This window comes from Propithecus coquereli, unplaced genomic scaffold, assembly GCF_000956105.1.
Source record: "Propithecus coquereli isolate 6110/MARCELLA unplaced genomic scaffold, Pcoq_1.0 Scaffold370, whole genome shotgun sequence".
NCBI lineage: Eukaryota > Metazoa > Chordata > Mammalia > Primates > Indriidae > Propithecus > Propithecus coquereli.
In genome coordinates this window covers 2,825,822-2,847,781 of record NW_012149397.1, presented here as the reverse complement: position 1 = coordinate 2,847,781, position 21,960 = coordinate 2,825,822, and the positions used below count along the sequence as shown (strand labels likewise).

The window sequence follows — 21,960 nt, the reverse complement described above, 5'->3', positions numbered from 1 at the left end:
GTGATTCTTTTTAAAAGAAACCTTTAAGTTTGCAACAAATTTAGATTTACAGAAAGTTGCAAAAATAATAGAGTTCATAAATAACCTTCACCTAGTTTCCCCAATGTAAATATCCTATGTAACTATGATACAAATGTCACAACTAAAAGATTAACATTGGTACATTACCTCTAACTAAACTCAGACTATATTCTGATTTCACCAGTTTCTCTAAAAATGTCTTTTTTGTTTCAGGATCCAATTCAGGATATCACATTGCCTTTACTGATTTTAGTTGCTATTAACAGTAGGAAAACGAAGGATTTAAACCAAGCAGTTACTGGTTTCTCCATATATTTGCTATATTTATCAAACTGACTCCACTTCTGTAGGAAATAGAAGCTCCTACCACACTAGGTGTATGGGTTGAATGGCTGCCCCCCAAAAGACATGTCAATGTCCTAATTCCTAAAATTGTGAAGGCTATCTTATTTGGATAAAGGGTCTTACAGAGTAATTAAGTTAAGCACCCTGAGATGAGAAGATCATCCAGGATTATCCAAGTGGGCTCTAAATGCTATCACAAGTGTCCTTATAAGAGACACAAAAACAAACAGAAAAGAGGAGGCTATGTGAAGACAGAGGCAGAGATGAGAGTGACGTGACCTCAAGTGAAGGAAAACCAAGCACTGGTGGCAGTCACTAGCAGCTGGGAGAGAGGCACAAAATGGATTTGTTTCTCTGAACCTCCAAAGGGAATACAGCCCTTCCAATAATCCCTCACTTTGGATTTCTAGTCTCCAGAACTGTAAGGAAATAAATTTTTGTGGTTTCTAAGTCATCAAATTTATGGTGACTTATTATAGCAGTCACAAGATACTAACACAAACAGACGGTATCATACTAGAGTAGGAGCACATATCATTTATGTGCATGAGATTCTTCTGTCAAAACATAAAACTGGTCGGGAGTGGTGGCTCACATCAGCACTTTGAGAGGGTGAGGTGGAAGGACAGCTCGAGGCCAGGAGTTCAAGACCAGCCTGGGCAACACAGGGAGACCCCGTTTCAAATTATAACTAAAAAAAAATACCAAAACAAAAAAACATAAGACTTCCTTCATCAAGTCAATAATTCCTCTCTAATTAACTCCTACCCTCCCCCATCCCTGATAATCTTAAACTATATACAGTGGGACCAACGTTTAGGATATTGGTTACTACCTAGTTTTTCTTATTGTCTGAAATGAGATTAATTCATATGATCCTACTGCTAAAAAAAGTACCTTTAATTACCTTTCTTTTGGCTGATCATCTTTTTTCCTTTCATAAGTGGCATGGTCATGTCTTGTTGGATCATAACGTATGATGTCCCTGTGTCAAAAAACAGGAGTGCAAGTTGGTTGGAAGAACACTAATGCAAAAAATAAATAGCAAATTATAATTCAATAGTGGAAAGATTTTAATTTTTGGCAAGATAAAGCTAAATAACATCAAAGAACAGATCTTATTAGAAATAATATTTTAAATTGCCTGCTTTTGAGATTCCTTGAATATTTTTAACCTTAAAAATTAAACATATTAAAATACACACAAATAAAATGATATACTATCTGGGATTTGCATAAAATATTTCAGTAGGTAAAGCAGGTGTTAAATAAAGGTACAGAAAACTGGTGACGTGTTGGTGACTGTAGAAGCCGGGTAATGGTATACAGGGTTTCATTACATTAATCTCTCTAAATTACATATGTTTGAAATTTTCCTTAATAGTTACATTTATATAGCTTAATAATTTTATAATTAATGTTTAAAATGTTTTCCAATTGTTTCACTAATGGAAGCAATGCCACTGAGATCTAAGTATATAAATACAGAAATGATTTAAGATTAGTTTCTTGAAGTGAATTACTAGGTCAAAGTTAAGTATATTTCTAAGGGTCTGATTGCTACATATTGCTAATTGCCCTCTCTAGGAAGCTAAAAACGGCCTAGTTTTAAGCCGAGTTCAAGAAGGCATTTATGGCAAAGGAAAATACGGTAGAATGGAAAGGAACATAAACCATACTTAAATTTCTTAGCGGGTACTGATCCTTTGCTTGTAGAATTTCTTAAGTTGATGTGCAAAACACTTTGCACAACATTCAGGGCTTTCTTTTTTTCTTCAGCAAGCTCTTCTTCTTCAACAGATTTCTTTTCATTTACCTCTGAGGGAAAAGGATAATTAGTAATTTCTTGGCAAACACAGCTTAAGAAATCTGAATCATCAAATACTTACCAAGCACCTAAACATGTACAAAGTCCATTAGGATAGGAAAAAGAAAGTTTAACCTTATTTCACTAACCTCTCTATCCCAAGACCCTCATGCCACAGCAAACCCAGAAAGTTTATATAACCAGCAAGCAAAAAGTCTGACTTCTATTTCTAATGATAAAAATGAGTCTGGAATTAATGGCTTTGAGTGGAAGCCTAAAATTTTTAAGATAAATATTGGCAAATGTAATACAGCAAGATACTAATAATTATAAAACTAAAGTGGTCACGGACTGGTTTTTTAACACTCCAAAAATGTCATAATCTAAACTACATGTAAATCTAAAAGTAATAAAGTAAAAAGTGGTAATTTTACTGACTTAATATAACAGTAGTAGAGAGTTGCTTCAGTCTTTGATTCTGTAACAAGTATTACAGGAAAAAGCCATATGCCTATACACACATAGCATCATGGAATTCTATAAGCTGCTATGCTCAACTACTAGAAACAGACAAATATCAGAGAACAAAGTTAAACAGCTAGATTGAATTATAGAAATACAAAAGAACTTTAAGCTTTTATGGCCCTTTCAATTTATTACTGGATATAAATAATCAACAAATAGAAACTGGAATAAAATTCTTATTTCAGTTTTCTATAGAGATACCCCACAAGTTTCTAAGGGTTCAAAGGAGGTTGAGATTATGTTTAACTGGATCAAACAATGCTTCATAAACCAGGCAGAGTACAAGGTAGGAAAGACAAAGTCATATCCCCACAGTTGGGAGGAAAGCATGCTAGGTGTTGAAAACAAAACAAATACGTATATTAAAGTAAGAAAGTACACAAAAGTTTACGTTGCATTAGGTTGAAACATATGAAATGCGAATATTCGAAACTTCTTGACTTCTAAAAACAGAAATTTCAATTTTAACCTAGTAAGAAGTAGAAAACAATGCTGGAAAGGTTTCAAGGTGAGGTAGGATGGCTGTGCTACTTACTTGATGGATAGAAAAAAAACTGTGCCTCAAAAGATGGGAAGAGAAGAAAAAAATTGAGGTTCTATGCCGGATTGCCTTACGAACGGAAGCACCATCAACACAGAGAAAAGGGTCTGGAAGAGCTTTACGGAGAGAAAGAGAGATATTCAATTTTGGAGAGTTTTAACACAAATTCAGGAAAGCCTGTGGGCAAAATCTAGCAGGCATTGAAAAAAAGACCAGTTAGGAGCTCAGCAGAACAGTCAGGAGCAAAGAAGACCCAAATTTGGGAAATACTCAAGTACAAGTGAAGGCTAAAGCCAAAGAGGCTTACACAGAACCTTGGGAAGAACCTACATTTGGAGGCAAAAGGAGAATTAGGAGTCAAGAATTAGGAAGATGGCTGGGCGCGGTGGCTCATGCCTGTATTCCTAGCACTCTGGGAGGCCGAGGCGGGTGGATCGTTTGAACTCAGAGAACTTGTTTGAGTTCGAGATCAGCCTGAGCAAGAGCGAGACCCCATCTCTACTAAAAATAGAAAGAAATTAGCTGGACAACTAAAAATACATATAGAAAAAATTAACCAGGCATGGTGACGCATGTCTGTAGTCCCAGCTACTTGGGAGGCTGAGGCAGTAGGATTGCTTGAGCCCAGGAGTTTGAGGTTGCTGTGAGCTAGGCTGAGACCAGCCTGAGCAAGAGCGAGACCCCGTCTCTACTAAAATTAGAAAGAAATTAATTGGACAACTAAAAATATACAGAAAAAATTAACCAGGCATGGTGACACATGCCTGTAGTCCCAGCTACTCGGGAGGCTGAGGCAGAAGGATCGCTTGAGCCCAGGAGTTTGAGGTTGCTGTGAGCTAGGCTGACGCCACCGCACTCTAGCCAGGGCAACAGAGTGAGACTTTGTCTCAAAAAAAAAAAAAAAAAAAGAATTAGGAAGAAAACCAGGAAGTTATAATGCAAGGGAAGTAAAGTGAAGAGAACATTTCAAGAAAGGATGATCAACAGTGACAAATGCTGTCGGTCAGCTGAACAGGGTGTTGTTGGAGATAATGCCACTACACTTAGAGAACAAGTTGTTTATAGCTTTGAGGCCACATACCCAAAGAGTTGTAAGGAGACAGACAAAAGTGGCAGAAGTTAATAACCTCTATATGTAGTTCCTAAATGTAGGCTATTGCCAAGATTCTGTTCATTCCTGTGTTTTCAACATAGAATTTTGAGTGAGAAAGTCAAGTGTCAGCTCTGAAACACAGTTGGTATAGGTCCCAGAGAATTTAATATAAGCCTCCCTGAACCTTGGTTTTCTGAAATGTATAATGTTGATAATATTCACCTCAAAGAATTGGGAGATGAGATTATATTCAATAAAAAGCCAACTGCTACTGAATTAGATGTAATTATTCATTTCAAATTTAGAACTAAAAAAAGATGGAATGGAAACTTGAAAACTGGCATGGTTAGACGAATGACTTTTTTGGGACCCATGAGACATAACTACATCTGTAGAAAGAGGAAGGAGCTAGAAGGAAAGGAAAGGATGAAAATGCAACTGACAAAGGGCATAATAAGAGGAAGCCTGAATGGTGAGGATTAAGATGTAGATTATATTATAGTAACTCAGGAAGTAGAGAAAAAAGAAGGTAAGGACACAGAAATTCTGAGGCTGGGAGAGGAAATCAAGGAGCTCACTCAAGGTTTACACATAGGAGATAAGATCTTTTGAAAAGGATAAGAGTAGGAGGTCTTATAGATAAAGTTTAGAACTGCTGTGAAAAATGCTACAGGAAGTAAAAAAGAGTAGAATTAGGATGCTTATGAGAGCGTTATTACTCTTACGTACATCCAAATAAGGATGAATTCAAGTAGAATAGCATTCAATGGTACACTGCTTAAAAAAAAAAAAATCTGCACCCATCAGTCACACTAGAGGAAGGTGAGCGCTTTTCCTTTTAGAAAGCCACAGATGACATAACTCTTTCCATGGACTTAAACAGAATCTGCCAATCAATTGACATGGACTGCAGGTAGGAACATTGCCTTTTCCTCATACCATGGATGAGTGGAGGAAAATGGCACCTTTGGTGGATGCTATCTATTCCTTACCTTTCTGGTAGCTTCAAGTAATTATCTTTTCCTAAATAAATTAATATATACAAACAAATAAGAAATAGTAAGTTAACTAAATATCTGATTATATACTCCTCAATTCAACATCTTGGGGTACAGAATTTTCTTCAGGTGTTAAACAAAGGAAGTATACTAGATGATTTCTTTTGGTCCCCCAGCTCTGACATCAGGACTGTTTGGACAATGAAGCATTTACCTTCCTGTTCCTCTTCACTGTCACTTTCTAGAAATCGAGAGTCCATGCGAAATCTCTCATCGGTGCCAAAGTGTGACTGTAAATCCATGAGCTGCACGGACAAAGAACAAACACAATTGATAGCCACATTCCCAAGAAATTGCTTCTAAAGATGACTTTCCAAGTACACCTTCCCAGAGCACTTGTTCCCAAAATAAACATCCCAACATTGAAATATGGATCAATGTCTGCCTGCATTTACCTATATTTAAGAACTATGTCAAAAGATAAGGACATCTTGCAAGTTTTATTATTTTCAGTCTTCACTAACCTTCTGTCCAGCTCTGCCGTCAAACTGAGGTTTAATTTTGAACCTACTACTGTCATCTTCAGAATCAGATTCCTCATTATCACTGCTGTCAAACAGCTTCCCAGATGCTTTACCCACAGACTCCTATGAGAAAACAGAAACATTTATTAATAAATGAGCCAATCAGCATGTCCTTTATAATGTAATCTTCTCCCTCACATTTAAAAGCCAACAACCCTGGCGGGGCACAGTGGCTCACACCTATAATCTTAGCACTTTGGGAGGCCAAGGCAGGAGGATTGCTTGAGCCCAGGAGATGGAGATCAGCCAGAGCAACATAACAAGACCCTGTCTCTAAAAAATTATTAAAATTAAAAAAATTAAAAAATAAAATACAAACCAACAACTCGGATGCATCTACCAGGAATGAGTAGATGTCATGTCAGATGTTAACTCGTGTCTCAGTTATATCTAACTGGCCACAAGGATCATTAATCCAGGGGCTCCCTAATACAGCCTGGATTTGGGAGGTAGTTATTATTACATGCAAGAACACTTTCTGCAGTGTTTCACTAATATTGATGTCATTTTGCAGATGATGTAGAGAATATAGGTTCATATGGGAGAAACTCTCCAAGACCCTGTAGTCTCAGTGTGTGGTGGCCTGAGGAGCCCTGGGTCTCATCGAGGCTCTCAGGAAGATTTTATGTTGAGTTGGCAGCTGTGTGGAGGTCTTGGTATGCAATACACCGAAGTGGATCTGCAAAAGTAGACGAAGGCCCACAGGGACATCTGAACTTCTTACTTTTACCAGTTCCTCTCCTGGGTGGCTCTGCTCCTGAGTGGGTATCTCCTCTGTTTCACTTTCACTGTCAGAATCGAAGATGCTGTGCGTTGGCTTGTCCTCTGGATGACCATCCTAAGGAGGTCATCAAAAGCATTACATCTTACAATAACTGAACCTAAAACTGAACAATGTCCAAAGCTATCATCTGCTTCCCCTGCCAGGTCTACTTCCTGTCCTTTTTCCTTATCTAGCGAATGCCATCCTCATCCGTTTATTTGCCCAAGACAGAAACTTATGACTGCTCTTTCTTTCCCTAGTGAGTGATCACCAAGTCCTATCAATTCAGCCTTCTTGGTATCTCTTAAATCTATTCCCATTGTCGTTGCCTTGGTTTTGGGTCTCAACTTCCCAAAAGCTCTCTGGTTCCAGATTTGACCCATTCAATTTGTTTTTGTCATGGCCTAAAGGATCTCTCCCAAATAGAGGTCGCCAAACTTTTTCTGTAAAGGGCCAGAGGATAAAGTATTCAAAAACCGTTTTTAACTTGAAGACCATACATAAACAGACCATGGGCTATATGGCCAGCAAGCTGTAGTTCACCAACTCCTGTTCTGAAATAGACACAACTGATCTTCATTCCTTTGCTTAAAATTTTTCACTGTCTTTTCAGAGCCTTAAGAATAAAGTCTAACCTCTGTAGCCTCTTCACAACTCACTCCTACTTATTGCTCTTGCCTCATTTCTTGCCACCTCACACTCTATAAATTTCAGTCACACTAATTGAAAATATTCACTATTGTACAGACTGTTTCTTTTTCCTGGAATGGCTTTCTTCTCCCTTCCTACTCTCTCACCTGTGCCTGACCAACTCCTATTTATCCTTTCACACTACTTGGCTCAAGCTGAGGAAGCTCCCGACAGTCCTGATGCTTCTCCTGCATCCCGCCAGGGCACAGGGACATACCCCTCTTTCTGCCCCATGGAACTGAACTGTGACTGTCTGCCACACCATGAGCCAATAACTGCATAAGAGGTAGGACCACCATCCTCATTCTGTAAATCTGGCATTTACTGTACAGATGTACTTAACAACTGGAAGAAAGAACAAAGGTGCATTACAGTAAATCTTGGCAAGACTTGGCAAGGTATAAATCATTTAGTAAGTGATTTATATGTAAATTCAGACACATTAGATATATTACTTAACTGTATCAGTTACAGCTTCTAAATGGAATTATAGAGAAAATTTTAGATAAAAACAAATTAATTAAACATGTTTTCAGTAAACAGAGTTTAATCTCACTTCCTTTGGGATATACTCCCCAGGGTGAAAACACTTCTAGCTCAAGGACACAAAACAGGAAACTGGTAAACACTAAGACAATCAGCTTTTAGGGGGGAAGACCTACCTTCAGGGGAAGGAAAAGTCGTACTTTGAGAAAGTTCTTGTTAAATGTATAGATTGAAAATACACTCACCAAATTTGCCAGAGCATTATGCACCAGCTTCTTCTGCACTTCTTTTGCTTTCTGCCTTGCCTCCAAGGCTGCCAAACGCTTCTGGTTGTCTTCAGCATGCTTATCCTTAGCACTCGCATCCAAAGAGTGACTAACAGAAAGTGGGAAGTCAGTTTTGCTTTCCTGACTGTCCTTCCTGGAGGAGACCTTTGGTGATTTATTAAAAGATGTGAGGCTGTTTGAATCAGACCTTTCTTCCTCTGAAACTTTTGTCTTTGTGGTACTATGGCAACTATCTTTGTCAAAGCCTATCTTGTGAGTCTTTGCACTTAAACTTAAGGATTTCTTACCTTTTAATGGCAACAGACTGGAAATAGGATTCCTACTTCCCTTTTCTGAACTGCTGGAGGACACCACATTGCGATCTGGACTCTCAAAAGTGGACTGTCTTTTTTGAGGCTGAATATGGTTTGGGCCATTTGCCCTCTCTGCATGTTGGAATGGAGTCAGTTCATTTGATGAACCATTAGCATGTGTGGAACCATTTTCCATGGAAATGCTTATGGGATCCTCATGTTTCAAGGAATTCTGATCTTCATTTATATTGTTAGGTGCAACATTCCCTTTCAAGGATTTTTTCATTGACTCCTTTCCATAGAGACTGCCTATTCCCTTGAAAGCCTGAAATTTTGGTTTTAAGTTGTTTTCCTTTGGTTTCTGTTTACCACAGGTGTTCTCTCCTTCTAAAAGGGAAGCCACAATTTCCTCAGGATGAATACACTGTCGTCCTCTGTGGAAGCTATCAGGAGTCTTGGGGCTCTTGGAAACTCTGTCAAACTTGCAGTGAGTGGTGGATTCTAGGCTATCACTCTCAGTATCTTCATTTTGAACCTTCAGATCACTGCCAGCCAACTGTTCCAAATCAGCTAAAGTGAGATTCACACGGAGACAGTTTTTCATGATGGCATTATACTCCTTGTCTTCTTCAGACTCAGCTAATTCTGATGTAGAACCAGCATCTCCACTGCTACTGGAGTCAGAAGGAGATTTACAATTAAGAGGTTTCACCCCATGAGTGAGGGCTGACTTTACATTGTTTTTTCTTTTTTGTACTTTAATACAATGACCAGAAAGCTCAGAGTTTTCTCGATTTTTGAAAGAAGTTTTCTTGTATATAGATTTTTCCATTTGTGAAAATTCTGTACTGTTTTTGACTTTATTGACATTTTTTTTCATTGCAATGATTTCATCTGTATCTCCTGAATCATACTCACAGTCATTTCCCATAATATCATTATCACTAACATGGCAAGAGACATTATTTTTGATATCTAAACCTGTTAAATGAAGTTTGTGAACAACTGATTTGAAGTCATCCCTTACAACTTCAAAGGGATCATCTTCAGATTCATTTATTAAGGACCACGTAGTTCTCCGTAAATTTTCCTCTTTTGCAATCATCGCTTTTAATTCGTCTTCAGAATCAATATCATCATCAGACATGCTATTTTTCTTCCTGGCAGTTTCCAAGCCAGATGTCTGAAAAAGTACATTATTAAATTTTTGAGTATCAGAACCAAGTTCAGGGGGTGATTTATTAGGAGTAATGGAATCACAAGGTCTTTTTCGTGCAGCTTGTTGCTGTGTTAAGTATGGACTCTCCATCATCCAACTGGACCTGGGATTCATGGCTAGATACCCAGTGGAACCTTTGTCCTGCGGCACTTTTTTCATCTTCTTAGATGGGCCACAAAAGTCAGAGAACTCTCCTCGCCGTTTTTTACTCATAGGGTCATTGCCTCCTTCTATTTCCCAAGTGAGGCTGGATATAGGAATGGTATTTGGGAAATCCTCCCCTATTTTCTTTAGGTTGTGGCAGTATTTTGATGGATCATATTTTATGATGTTACCCAAGTCAAGGAACAAAACTAGTTTTAGGAAAACCTATCAATCTGGTGGAACAAAGAATACCGTTTAATCTCGAGCAAGTCATTTATCTTCACTTACCTTCAGTTTCCTATCAAACAAAATGAGAACTTCACTAGGTGACCTTTCAGGGTCTAAGAAATTGAGCTTTTAATTACATTTCCCAAGTTAAAACCAAGTACCACCACTATTAGCTGGCAGAAAATACTTGGACCATATGTAGATATTATAGCAAACCTGTTCAGATTATATTCTAGGTATACAGCCCAAGGACTATATACCTAGCAGATAGATCTGTGTTCAGGGGAACTCAGAAGGGTATGGTTAGATGACACATGTCCTTTATTCTCAAACTCTTTTGGCCATTCCCCTCTTCTCAGTACTTACTCATCCTAGCTCTGATTCTCCTAGCTTAATGACATCCATTTCACATGAATTCACTGTCTGCAATACAGTTTTTTTTTTTTTTGAGACAAGGTATTGCTCTGTCACCCGGACTAGAGTGCAGTGACGTCACAGCTCACTGCAACTGTAAGCTCTTGGGCTCAAGCAATCCTCCTGCCTCAGCCTCCAGAGCAGCTGGGACTACAGGCATACACCACCATGCCCAGCTAATTTTTTAAAAAAATTTTGTAGAGATGCGGTCTCGCTATGTTGCTCAGGCTGGTCTCAAATTCCTGGGCTTAAGTGATCGTTCCGCCTCAGCGTCCCAAAGTGCTAGGATTACAGGTGTAAGCCACCACGCCTGGCCTGCAATACATTTTTTAGGCCTTTATTAGAAAGCTAATAATTCTTTACCAGGGCTGTTTTGTTGTTGACATTATCCAGAAAGATTCTACTTAATGTCAATATGCTGTAATGATAACTGCCATTTGCTGAATCCCTAAAACATATGAATAGGCAAGTATTATTTAAGCTATTGCTCTTTTAAAGTTCCTTTGTTCATTTATTAGCTACTTAATACATGCCAATTATATGTGAGGTGTGCCAAAAAGTGTCTATTATCTCTACTACCCTTTAACATCTACCCCTTGCTGTCAGTGGCTGCCACTGGTGGGAAGCCAGAAGATGGAGAGGAAAAAATCAATACTTCCTGACTTTGTGGCACTATCAGGGAGGGCAGAATTAGTAGCTATGGCCAGTGCTACTGGGACCTCAATTCAGGCAGTGGCCTCAGTGGCACAGTAGCCATGGGCTCTGAGGACACATCTTTTTGCTTCTTTATCCCCAAGGGTGGGAGTGGTTTACTGCAGTTGTCAATCACTAGGCAGCCTGACTATCAGCTTTTGGCTCCTCCAGCACTTTTTTAAACCAATTTCACGTATTACATGCCCTCTGTTTGACATAACTGAACTGTTTCTGCTTCCCTGACTGAAACACAGGGTTAAGAGTTGAAGGGTATACCAAGAGAGGCCTCTGCTCAGAAGTCTATGATACCAGGTTTTCAAGATCTTGGACAATCTGACCTTATTGAACGGGCATCAGAATTTGCTCTCCCTGGGTTCCATACTCTTTTTTTACCCACCATTCTCTTGCCTGTCTACATATTTTTAGCTACTATTTTCCTCCTTCCAGGACTACTTCCTATCACTTTTCTATTATTTTAAAACATAACTCAGTTCTTCTAAAAGTTCTTTAAGGATGGCCCCTGTTCTTTCACCCCATTTTAGCTCTTTTAGCAACAGCTTTGAATCCAAGTGCATCAAGAAGATGAATAAATTAATAAGAAAAACTGCTTCTTTGGCACTAAACATTTCAATTTCTTTCCCCCCCTTTAAAAAATTTTTTTTTTATTTTAGAATATTATGGGGGTACAAATGTACTGGTTACATGGATTGCTTTTGTGCAGGCTGAGTCAAAGTATAAGTGTGCTCATCACCCAGATAATGTATATTGTGCCTGCTATGTGTGATTTCACCCATCCCCTAAATTTCTTACTTGTGTAAAACCTCACTCCACTCTCTCATTATTCTCTAAATGTTTAACATATGTAGATAAATACCTTGCTTAGAAATTGAGAAGATAACACACTGCTTAATAAACACCTCAAGATTTACTGATAGAGGCTGTGAAAAGCTAAAAGTATTTTGCCAATATCCATCACTAGCAAATAATAATTCCTCTAAGAGGCCGATCCTAAAGGATATTTTACGTTTGTGTTGATTCTTGAGGTGAAGAACAGGTAAGACTCTTCCAAATTTACTCACAACCCAATTCTAAAAGAAAAAAAAAAGAATTTATTCACTATATGTCACAAAGGGAAAAGATTATAATAACAACAATATAGAAATATAATTTTTAAAAATTGAACTCAACAGTGGGGTATGAACTCACGGTGGGCTATGATTCCTATTGGGTTTAGTTTTCTGACAATGAAACAAGAGTTCTCAAAGAGAAAAACTGTGGGAGGAAAGAAAAAACCAGGAAATTTCGAACAGCTATCAACCCAAGTAAGCTGAGGAGGATGCTACATAAAAAACATTAGCCATTAAAAAGGCAAACTTGGGACTTGCCTGTACTCCTCACCACCTATGTTCCTTATATGTTTACCTCAGCCTGGGTTTTGATTTTTCTTTCTATAAAACGGTGGAGAACTATGCTTACTCAGAAGTTGTAAACACACCTTGAAAATCATAAAGCATTATTTATGTTATCTGCTTCAAAGCAAGGGAAAAAAGGCACCTGGCTTTAGATGTGGCAGGTGCGATTACGTAGTCTCAGACGTCAGCTCTTGGGTTGGCTCTGGCTACACGTACTCACCTTGTGCCCTGGCACTTCTGTCCCTGGCACAGCTTTCATATGGAAATTCACCCCTTCCATCTTTTCTAACAAGTTGTTGTTGCCTGGTGTTGATTTTTCTCTTTTTGCTTTTGCTTCTTCTCTCTCTTGGGCCAATCTGCATGAAAGAGAAAACATAAATAAAAGAGTTAAAGTAATCAATCATGTACAATGGTTATTTCCCTTCGGGTGACCCTAAATGAGCACTACAGTTATTTATAAAGTAAATAACTTTATAGTTTTAAAAACCAAAATAAAACAAAGCTCTTTGTTAATAGCATAATAGCTTATATAATTTTGGGAACACATAACATGTTTTCGTTGTAGAATATTGAAAAATACGGGAACATGAAGAAAACAAAACGTATTCCCTATCCCATATCCTATTGTTAACATTGTCTGCTTACTTTACCTCTATTCCATATGTAAATATGTACATTTTAAAATGTAATCCAGATAATACTCTAAGTACAGTTGGGTACCCTTCATGTATCAACTTATCATCACATATTCTTTGAAAACATCACCATAATTGCTGTACAACATGCCATTACACAAAATTATCATAATTTATTGACCAGGCCCCTACTGCCAGCAACTGAGCAGTATAGGGCTGGACAGGATCAAGGGGCTTTTTCATCAGGGCTGTTACACTAGAGCACGGAAATTTCTCTCCTCCTGGTCTGCCCACTCCAGTCAGGTTCCCTAAGCCCTAACTTCCACTCCCATACCTGTGCTCTGCTCCAGCAGATGTCCCAGCTCCCCTTCCTGGAAGACAGAGACCATGGATCACAGCTCTCTCAATTTTCCCCTTTCAGTTTATGTACTTCTGGAATTTTATGTATCCTTTCTCTCTTCACTCTCCTCTATGAGGAAGAGGTGGCTTTCAGAGCCCAATTTGGTAAGTCTTGATTATTTCTACCTTCCTAATGAAGAAGATGCCATCTCAACCCTCCAATGCAAATTACCCCCACCTTACTCAGAACTGGACAACTGCAGTGACCAGTCCTCACTGGCCTCATTTCCTTGGATCTGTCTCCTTTATGTTCCACTTCCCAGAATGGCCATGATATTCATGCTCCTCATGCACATTGACACAGGTACTCCAAGGCAGCTGCATCATGGGTGCACATTGCTCAGCTTGGGGCCACAGTGCCTGCACACAGTTAGCACTGAAGTACTACTGAATGAACGCTACACGGCCACCCTGTTCAGTCAGAGGCCGCCAGCTGAAGAACAAAATTAAATTCTGACCTTTTCCACAAGACAAGTCCCCTAAAACATGCCTCCAGTAGGCTATCTGCTACTTGTTTTAATCTGTATCTGCTCTTAGGACATTTTGTTGGTTTAGAATAATCTCATCAACTCTTGTGCTTGCTCCATCTGTATATTCTTAGATTTGCTCCGATTTTGAAAGCTGCCAAATTAATATTTTTTCTCCCTGAAAATATCTTTAGGATTTTAAAAGCTCTAATGGTTGTTACAGTCTTGTTTTTTTTTTATTTTTTTGAGACAGAGTCTCACTCCATGGCCCCGGCTAGTGGTGTCAGCCTAGCTCACAGCAACCTCAAACTCCTGGGCTCAAGTGATCCTTCTGCCTCGGCCTCCCGAGTAGCTGGGACTACAGGCATACGCCACCATGCCCGGCTAATTTTTTCTATATGTTTTTAGTTGTCCAGCTAATTTCTTTCTATTTTTTTAGTAGAGACAGGGTTTCGCTCTTGCTCAGGCTGGTGTTGAACTCCTGAGCTCAAACAATCCGCCCGCCTCAGCCTCCCAGAATGTTGGGGTTACAGGCGTGAGCCACCGCGCCCGACCCCACCGTCTTGTTTTTAAATCACTTGTATAATTACTCTTGTACCTCTCACACAGGGATCTCCTATTGTCTTTATAACTTTGTACAATATTAGCATTAATAGATAATACCAACAAAAACAATTTAGTAGTGTCTATTAAAATTTAAATGTGGATAAATCTAAGATTCAGCAAATCTTTTTTTTTTATTTTTTGAGACAGAGTCTTGCTCTGTTGCCCTGGCTAGAGTGCAGTGGCATCATCACAGCTCACTGCAACCTCAAACTCATTGGCTCAAGTGATCCTCCTAACTCAGACTCCCGAGTAGCTGGGACTACAGGCGTGCACCACGATACCCAGCTAATTTTTCTATTTTTAGTAGAGACGGAGTCTTGCTCTTGCTCAGGCTGGTCTCAAACTCCTGAGCTCAAAGCAATCCTCCTGCCATAGTCTCCCAGAGCGCTAGGATTATAGGTGTGAGCCACTGTGCCCAGCCTAGCTCCTTTTTTTTGACATAAAAACCCTAGAAAAACACTTGCACAAATGCAGGAGACATGCTCAACGATCATCTAAGATCATGAAAAAATTGAAACACACTAAATGTCCATCAGAAGGGAGGGTCAAGCTATACTGTGGTATAGCCATTTTCTGAAACAGTACTAACAGCTTGTTATAAAGAAGGGGGAAAATCTACATTGCCACAAAAGATTCTGCTAAAAAAGAGAAAATAAATACATAGATCTACTTTTCTAGGTTAATATATGCATATGTAAATTCCCTGAATTACCTTTTTCAGTAGGGGATTCAGAGTTGAGAGGTATTTAGCTCTACTTGTTATGCTTGAATTTGCCAAGAATGTAATAATATATTACCTGATAATTTCAAATAAATTAGGTGAATATATAAAACCATTTTCAAGATAAAAATACAGTTTAAATTCACATGGAGCAAAACTTACCTGTGCAAAAAGCTTTCTTTTGCTAGCTGAATTTGTAATGTTCCACCTTTCCATTTTGTTTTGTTTAAAACAGACATACCTATAACGTAAAGAATTATTATCCAAGTACATGGCAAAGCAAAAATATATTTCAGCATGTGCTTTTTCTAATTATTTAGTACCAAGAAAACTAGACTTGTTTATCACAAAGAGACACAGAGGAAGTAGAAGAAAGAAAATGAGACCTGGAGAGAGGGGACTTAGGATCTGTCTCATCTTGACCACTTACCAAAAGGGTTCTTATACTTCCTATCTCACAGTGTTAGTAGATTGGAATGAGGCAAAATGTGTAAACTGTAAAGCAAAACTTGCAATTTGTTTATCAACCATCAGGAACCTCTAAATAACTGACATTTACTTAATATTTCATTCTTATTTCATACCATAACAAGGAAACATTAATGTAATCTTTTCAGGTTAAATCAGAGAACACTTTGGAATCCTGTGCATTTTATTTATTTATTTTTTTTAAGCTATAGCTGCTTGCTGGAATGGAAACTCAATGTTACTTGTTTTTTTTTTTTTTTTAAATTTTTGTAGAGACAGGGTCTTGCTATATTGCCCAGGGTAGTTTGAACTCCTGGCCTCAAGTGATCCTCTTGCCTCAGACTCCCAAAGTGCTAGGATTAACTGTATGAACCACCGTGCCTGGCCTGTAGCACCTTACTTTTATTTATCACCTCATACTAATTATTACTGTATATCTTGCAAATGAATTAACTGCAAATGAATGAACTATGTTTGAATTGCTATGCCCAGCAGTTGATTTTCCTGCATATGTTTCCTTAATAATAACCACTAAGAGATAGAATTTTCCAGATGGTAGGTACTATACTAAGTACAAATGTATCATTTAATTCTTACAGTAATGTTATGAGGCAAGCACTATATTTTGTCATTCATCACATAAGCAAATTGGGGCTTAGAAGTTTAAATAACTTCCCACAGGTCACATAGCCTAGCCGATGTGCTCTTAACCATAACTTTATATTTGTCACATATATTTCCTCACTGAACAATAAAGCAATCTTCTTGCAAATGAAATTATAAAAGACTGATGGCCTTCTTTGTCTATTACCATGTTCCCTTTACTTATCTTTCAATGTCTTTTGACTTTTCAGCCTCCAAGTAACAAGAATACATTGCTGCATCAGTGGCAATATGGATTATCTCCCCTTCCTTCTTCATTGAAGGCCACTGTTTGCCCTTGGCTTTACTAAACTTATAGACAAGCGATTTCACAATTTCAAGGACATGGTCTTACAAGAGCATATTCGAAAGCCCTCTTCTTACAGTATTTAATAATAAGGATTAGCTGCCTAAGAAATGAACAGATGGAGGAGGAAGAGTGTGGCGTAATATGCAGTGGGGTATGTGTTTCCAGCAGTTTCTGTGGAAGTTTGGTTCCTCCTCCAAAATATTTGAGAATAGCAGTTTTTTAAAAATCCAGTAGCAATGTGCTGCCATTTGTCTTCCGACGCCAAATGGGATGGACCTAAACCTGCAGAGCTGTAGGATACCAGAATTCTGTTGATCATGGTTGTCCCTTCAGATGACTTAAAAGTGCTGTTGAGGTTTAGATTTAGAACCAAAGTTATTCCACGTGACGCAGTGACACAAACTGGCAAATGCTTCAGAAAGTATATGGCTATCTTACATTTTTTCAGGTCTGCTTCTGCTACTTTGATGTTAATATATGCAAAGATTTTCTGTGGGTTTCCTAAAAAAAAAAAGAAAAAGAAATTTATTTAAACTTTCATCTAGGAACAACGTAAAAATGATTAAGTTTCTAAATTTAAAAAAATTAGTTTTTGAAAATTTACTCTTTGAAAGAAAAACATTATTATTATTATTATTTTTGAGACAGAGTCTCGCTCTGTCACCCTGGGTAGAGTGCAATGGCATCATATTAGCTCACTGCAACCTAAAACTCCTGGGCTCAAGCGATCCTCCTGCCTCAGCCTCCCGAGTAGCTGGGACTACAGGCCTGAGCCATAATGACCAGTTAATTTTTCTATTTTTAGTAGAGACGGGGTCTCGCTCTTGCTCAGGCTGGTCTCAAACCCCTGAGCTCAAGCAATCTTCCTGCCTCCACCTCCCAGAGTGCTAGGATTATAGGCATGAGCCACTGCACCCAGCTTTGAAAGAAAAACTTTATCTATTTTTCACTGGACACAAAAATTGCATTTTTTAAGTTTGATTATCAAAATATTCCAAAAAAGTCAGTAAGAAAGTCAAGTAGTCAGTTAAGAAAACATCTTGATTGTATGCTAGTGATATATTCTACTTTACCAGAACACTTAATCAATGTCAGAATGTCAGTTGTGAAAACTAAGTTATATTTTTCTGAAATGAGATGTTTTGCAATCTAGAATGTTTCTGATTTGAGAAACTAATTATGGTCAAGTTCTGAATCATATGTAACACCTCCAGGGCATCACATCATGCTTGGTGTTCATAGCTAATACTCATTTCTGAGGTTGCTTTATTTTATAACACATCTGAGATACATCTGCTTTTACTCAGTGAAGGACTATAAACTTACCTTGGTCATCTTTCCGTGTGATGATCTCCACATTAGAAACTTCTCCAAATCTGCTGAACTGATTTTGTAGGTCTGTTTCAGAAATGGCCTCGCCAAGGCCACCCACGAAAAGGCGCTTTGTTTCTCTGTTGGCTTTCATGAAGGCTGGGCATATATTCAGTGTATTCTAGTGGGAAAAGCAATTTCTTGTATTCAGGAAGAGTTCTTTCCTTTAGTTCTTCTCAAATCTAACAAACAACTCTTTCCTCTTAACCTTCTGTGCTAAATTGGTCACCTGGACTTGTGTTTCACTTGCTATTGTATTGCTTCCAAGTTTTATCCCTAGAGATTTTCTGCTCAAGCCCTACAACCACATTCTCTATGAAGCACTTCGGAACTGCACCCTCACACTCATAAAGACACAGTACAGGCAAATGCTTTCCCTCTAAAAATGGCCACAATATTGCACTCTACACCTTCTCATTTGCTTATTCATGTTGTTAGGTGTTTTTCCTTCATTCATTCATATGTTCACTTATTGATTTCAGCAAACATTTGCAGAAATAGGATGTGGCAGGTAATACACTAAAGCTGCAGTCCCCGACCCCCAGGGGTGCAAGGTGAGCTGCCAGTGAGGGAAGCTTCCTATGTATTTACAGCCGCTCCCTATTGCTTGCATCACTGCATAAGCTCCGCTTCCTGTCAGATCAGAGGTAGCGTTAGATTCTCAGAAGAGCATGAAACCCACTGTAAACTGCACATGCAAGAGATCTTGGTTCCGTGCTCCTTATGAAAATCTAATGCCTGATGATCTGAGGTGGAGCTGAGGTGGTGATGCCAGTGCTGGGGAACAGCTGCAAATACAGATTATCATTAGCAGAGAAGTTTGACTGCACAATAAGTGCAATGTGCTTGAATCATCCCAAAATCATCCCCACCCCTCGCCCCGTGGAAAACTGTCTTCCATGAAACCGGTCCCTGGTGCCAAAAAGTTCAGGGACCACTGCCCTAAGGGATAAAAAGACAGGTCTCCATCCTAGAGCTCCTCATAAGTAAATAAATGCTGCGATTATAATATTACGTCACAATAAAAGTACTTGCAAAAGGCTATTCAGGCACAAAAAGAGCAAACTGAAATTACAGTGAATACAGATTTGTGTTTTTACTACATGCCTACACTGTACAAAGTAGTTTGCATGTAACCTATTTCTCGGATGAGCAGATGAGGTTAAGTCACTGTCCTAATGCCATACCTAAAATTAGTGATGAAGCCAGGATTATAATCCAGATCTAAATTCAGAACTTGGAATACTTAATACTATACTACGCAAACTGTTGGATTACAGCAGACTCAGGAAAACTTTTTCGGAGATACTGAGGACCGTCATAAGGTCTTTCATCTCGTTTAACACCCCACAGGCGCTCAGCTCCCACCCTGCCCATCAGCAAGAGCTGAAAGACTCCTTCCAAGTGAGCCCTAAAAACAGCGCCCAGAAGCCCAACGCATAGCATGTGCTCTGGGCAGAGCTAGGTCTACCTCTTCCTGGTAGCCTCCGCCCCCAACTTCTCCACCCTAGCCTTCTTCCTCCGAGAAGACCCAAAGAAGTGAAGGGTGAGGCCCCGTCACTTCGCACGCTCCAAGCCCACTGCTCACCACGTCGTCTCCTGCAGCCAGCTGGGAAGCAGCCCCTAACTTGCTGTCACATGTCCCAACAGGAATATTCTTCTCTTCCTTCCTACTCGATTTCCAACCCAGCCTCCTAAGGTTCCGTTACCACACTCAGTTCCTGAGGGCTCTTTATTTCGTTTCCCGTTCTCCGATCTACCGTGATGCCTCCGCCACCTTCCCCTCAACGACCGTCGAAGAGCCCAAACCAAAATCCCCTAGTTTCTACTGAAGAGGCTTCTCGCCATATGTTCACCGATTCCTGGACTAGGTCGGCGGAAGTGACGGATCAGAAGTAACGAGGCGCTCCCCTCATGTCATCCGGAACTGCCTCTTCAGTGACACGGCCGGGTGGCTCCAAGGTTGCTGGCGGGGGTGGGCAGCTGAGCTCTTGGGCTTCGGCTTGGAACGTACCAGCTCTCTCGAAAATGTAGGGGCTGCTTCAAGACAGCCATGGAACGTCAGGGACCCGGATATCGTGCGAGTGCGGAGTTGGACGCGCTGGGCAGTGGGGTTCACGCGTTGCTTTCCCGTCGCCCCCCGCGTGAGCTCCGGATGGTCCGCACTGGAGCGCGCGCGCGATACTTGAAGCGCCCGGCTAGGCGCGGCAGTCGGGAGGTGAGAGCGGCGCTTCAGCACCGGCTTGCTTCAGTGCCGCGTCATGGACGCCGAGCTTGCTGAGGTGCGCGCCTTGCAAGCTGAGATAGCGGCCCTTCGGCGGGCGTGTGAGGAGCCGCTGGCGCCCTGGGAAGAGACGTCCCGAGTGCAGTACGTGGCCCCTGCCCATCCCGTCAGGCCAGCCGGCCCGTGTCCCCTGCCACAGACATTCCTGGGCTCCTGCTGCTAGCCAGGCCTTTGCTGAAAATTGTAGCGTGGGACGCCCCGAAATGTGGGCATGAACTAGTATCGGTCCTGTAAAGACGATGGCCCAGAGTTGTGGGCACCGCGTGTGGAGCCCCGTTGTAAACGCATTGCAGTGAATTAACTCGTTTAATCGCAGTGCTATGTGTTGATGACCATCAAGAAGAAAGTCCCTTTTGGTAGACAGAGGTACCTAGTTGGGATTTAATAACTCCATTTGGTTTCAAGGCATTCGTTTTTATGGGTCAGCTAACCATGGCGAGTGATATTGACTTTTGTTTATGATGACATAAAACTTCGTTTGAAAAATAACTTAGGTGAAAAAGTTGGTGTAAGGAAAAACAGTTGGAGAATGTTGGAGAATTTGGCAATTCTCTGAGGTAGGTGCTGTTGTTAACCCCGTTTTAAAGTTAAGAAAACTGAGGCTCAGAGAAGATAAGTAGCTTGCCCCCCCGGGTTCCAGCGAAAGGAAGTGTCAGAGCTGGATTGGGACCCAAAAATCTAACTCCAAAGCCTAGGCACTTGCTTTTCGTTTGCTGAAGGAGAGATAAAGGTCTGTAACAGTTAATCTATGTATCTTAAACATGCAAGCTACTTGAAAATATAAACTGTCTTCATTTTTTAAGTCAAGGCTAATTTGACATAGTTGTAGAGAGAATGAGATTTTCTTCAGCCTCCTGGACAAGAGTTTGTAGAAAATGGGAAGGAGGAAGAAGAGGTATAAAGAAAATGTTTGCATGCATGTTCTATGTGGTCATGAAAGTAGAGGATTCTCTAATTGGTAACAGGGAGAGGAAAACAGGTGAACAGGGCACATAATATACTCCTCCACAAGTGAGAGTAATTGCATTAATGACCCTTGTTACTTGAGTTGTGTCCCACAGATTGGAAGTTTTAGCATCACCTGGGAATTTGTTAGAAGTACAGACTTCAGCTGCATCCTGGGTCTACTGAATCAGAATCTGCATTTTAAAAGGACACCTTGCTCTAACAGACAATCTGTGTGCACACTGTAAAGTTTGAGAAGCACTGTATCATACTATGGGGAGAAGTGGTTTCTTTACTGGCCACAAGCTGTTATTATTAGCCCAGAATAGCATAGTAGATTACTCATGTAATCTGGGACTCCTCAATGATTGACTTGGGAAATCAGAAGAGACCAGACTGTGAGAGACATTAAATCTCAGTCCGAAGTACTTGGATTTAATGTGAAATTTCTTTTCTCTATGAGAGGAAAGATTGGAACCTGTGTACCAAGCTATTATTTAAGTGACTTGAAATGGTCGGATGGATTGGAGGTGGGAAAATTGGAGCTAAATTATTCAGTTATATCCATG

At 39.9% G+C, this 21,960-nt stretch overlaps 2 protein-coding genes across 3 annotated transcripts in view; one reads left to right on the top strand and one right to left on the bottom strand.

Moving 5' to 3' along the window:
• NOL8 (nucleolar protein 8) overlaps positions 1–19,990 on the bottom strand; it is a 28,927-nt gene extending 8,937 nt beyond the window's left edge. The window contains exons 1-12 of the mRNA XM_012651842.1: positions 19,751–19,990; positions 18,118–18,283; positions 17,230–17,292; positions 15,534–15,612; positions 12,764–12,899; positions 12,151–12,219; positions 8,099–9,982; positions 6,639–6,752; positions 5,855–5,977; positions 5,545–5,635; positions 2,046–2,184; positions 1,274–1,351 (exon numbers count right to left, since the gene is read on the bottom strand). Coding sequence (XP_012507296.1) covers positions 1,274–1,351; positions 2,046–2,184; positions 5,545–5,635; positions 5,855–5,977; positions 6,639–6,752; positions 8,099–9,982; positions 12,151–12,219; positions 12,764–12,899; positions 15,534–15,612; positions 17,230–17,292; positions 18,118–18,256 — 2,915 coding nt within the window. The 5' untranslated portion in view covers positions 18,257–18,283; positions 19,751–19,990. The remainder of the gene's footprint in view (positions 1–1,273; positions 1,352–2,045; positions 2,185–5,544; positions 5,636–5,854; positions 5,978–6,638; positions 6,753–8,098; positions 9,983–12,150; positions 12,220–12,763; positions 12,900–15,533; positions 15,613–17,229; positions 17,293–18,117; positions 18,284–19,750) is intronic.
• A 374-nt stretch (positions 19,991–20,364) lies between these two features.
• The window catches only part of CENPP (centromere protein P), a 236,502-nt gene continuing 234,906 nt past the window's right edge, over positions 20,365–21,960 (top strand). Inside the window, exon 1 of one of the 2 annotated variants that reach the window (XM_012651834.1) lies at positions 20,365–20,530. In XM_012651834.1, the coding sequence (XP_012507288.1) occupies positions 20,424–20,530 (107 nt within the window). In that variant the 5' untranslated portion in view covers positions 20,365–20,423. The remainder of the gene's footprint in view (positions 20,531–21,960) is intronic. The other variant, XM_012651835.1, reaches the window with a different exon arrangement.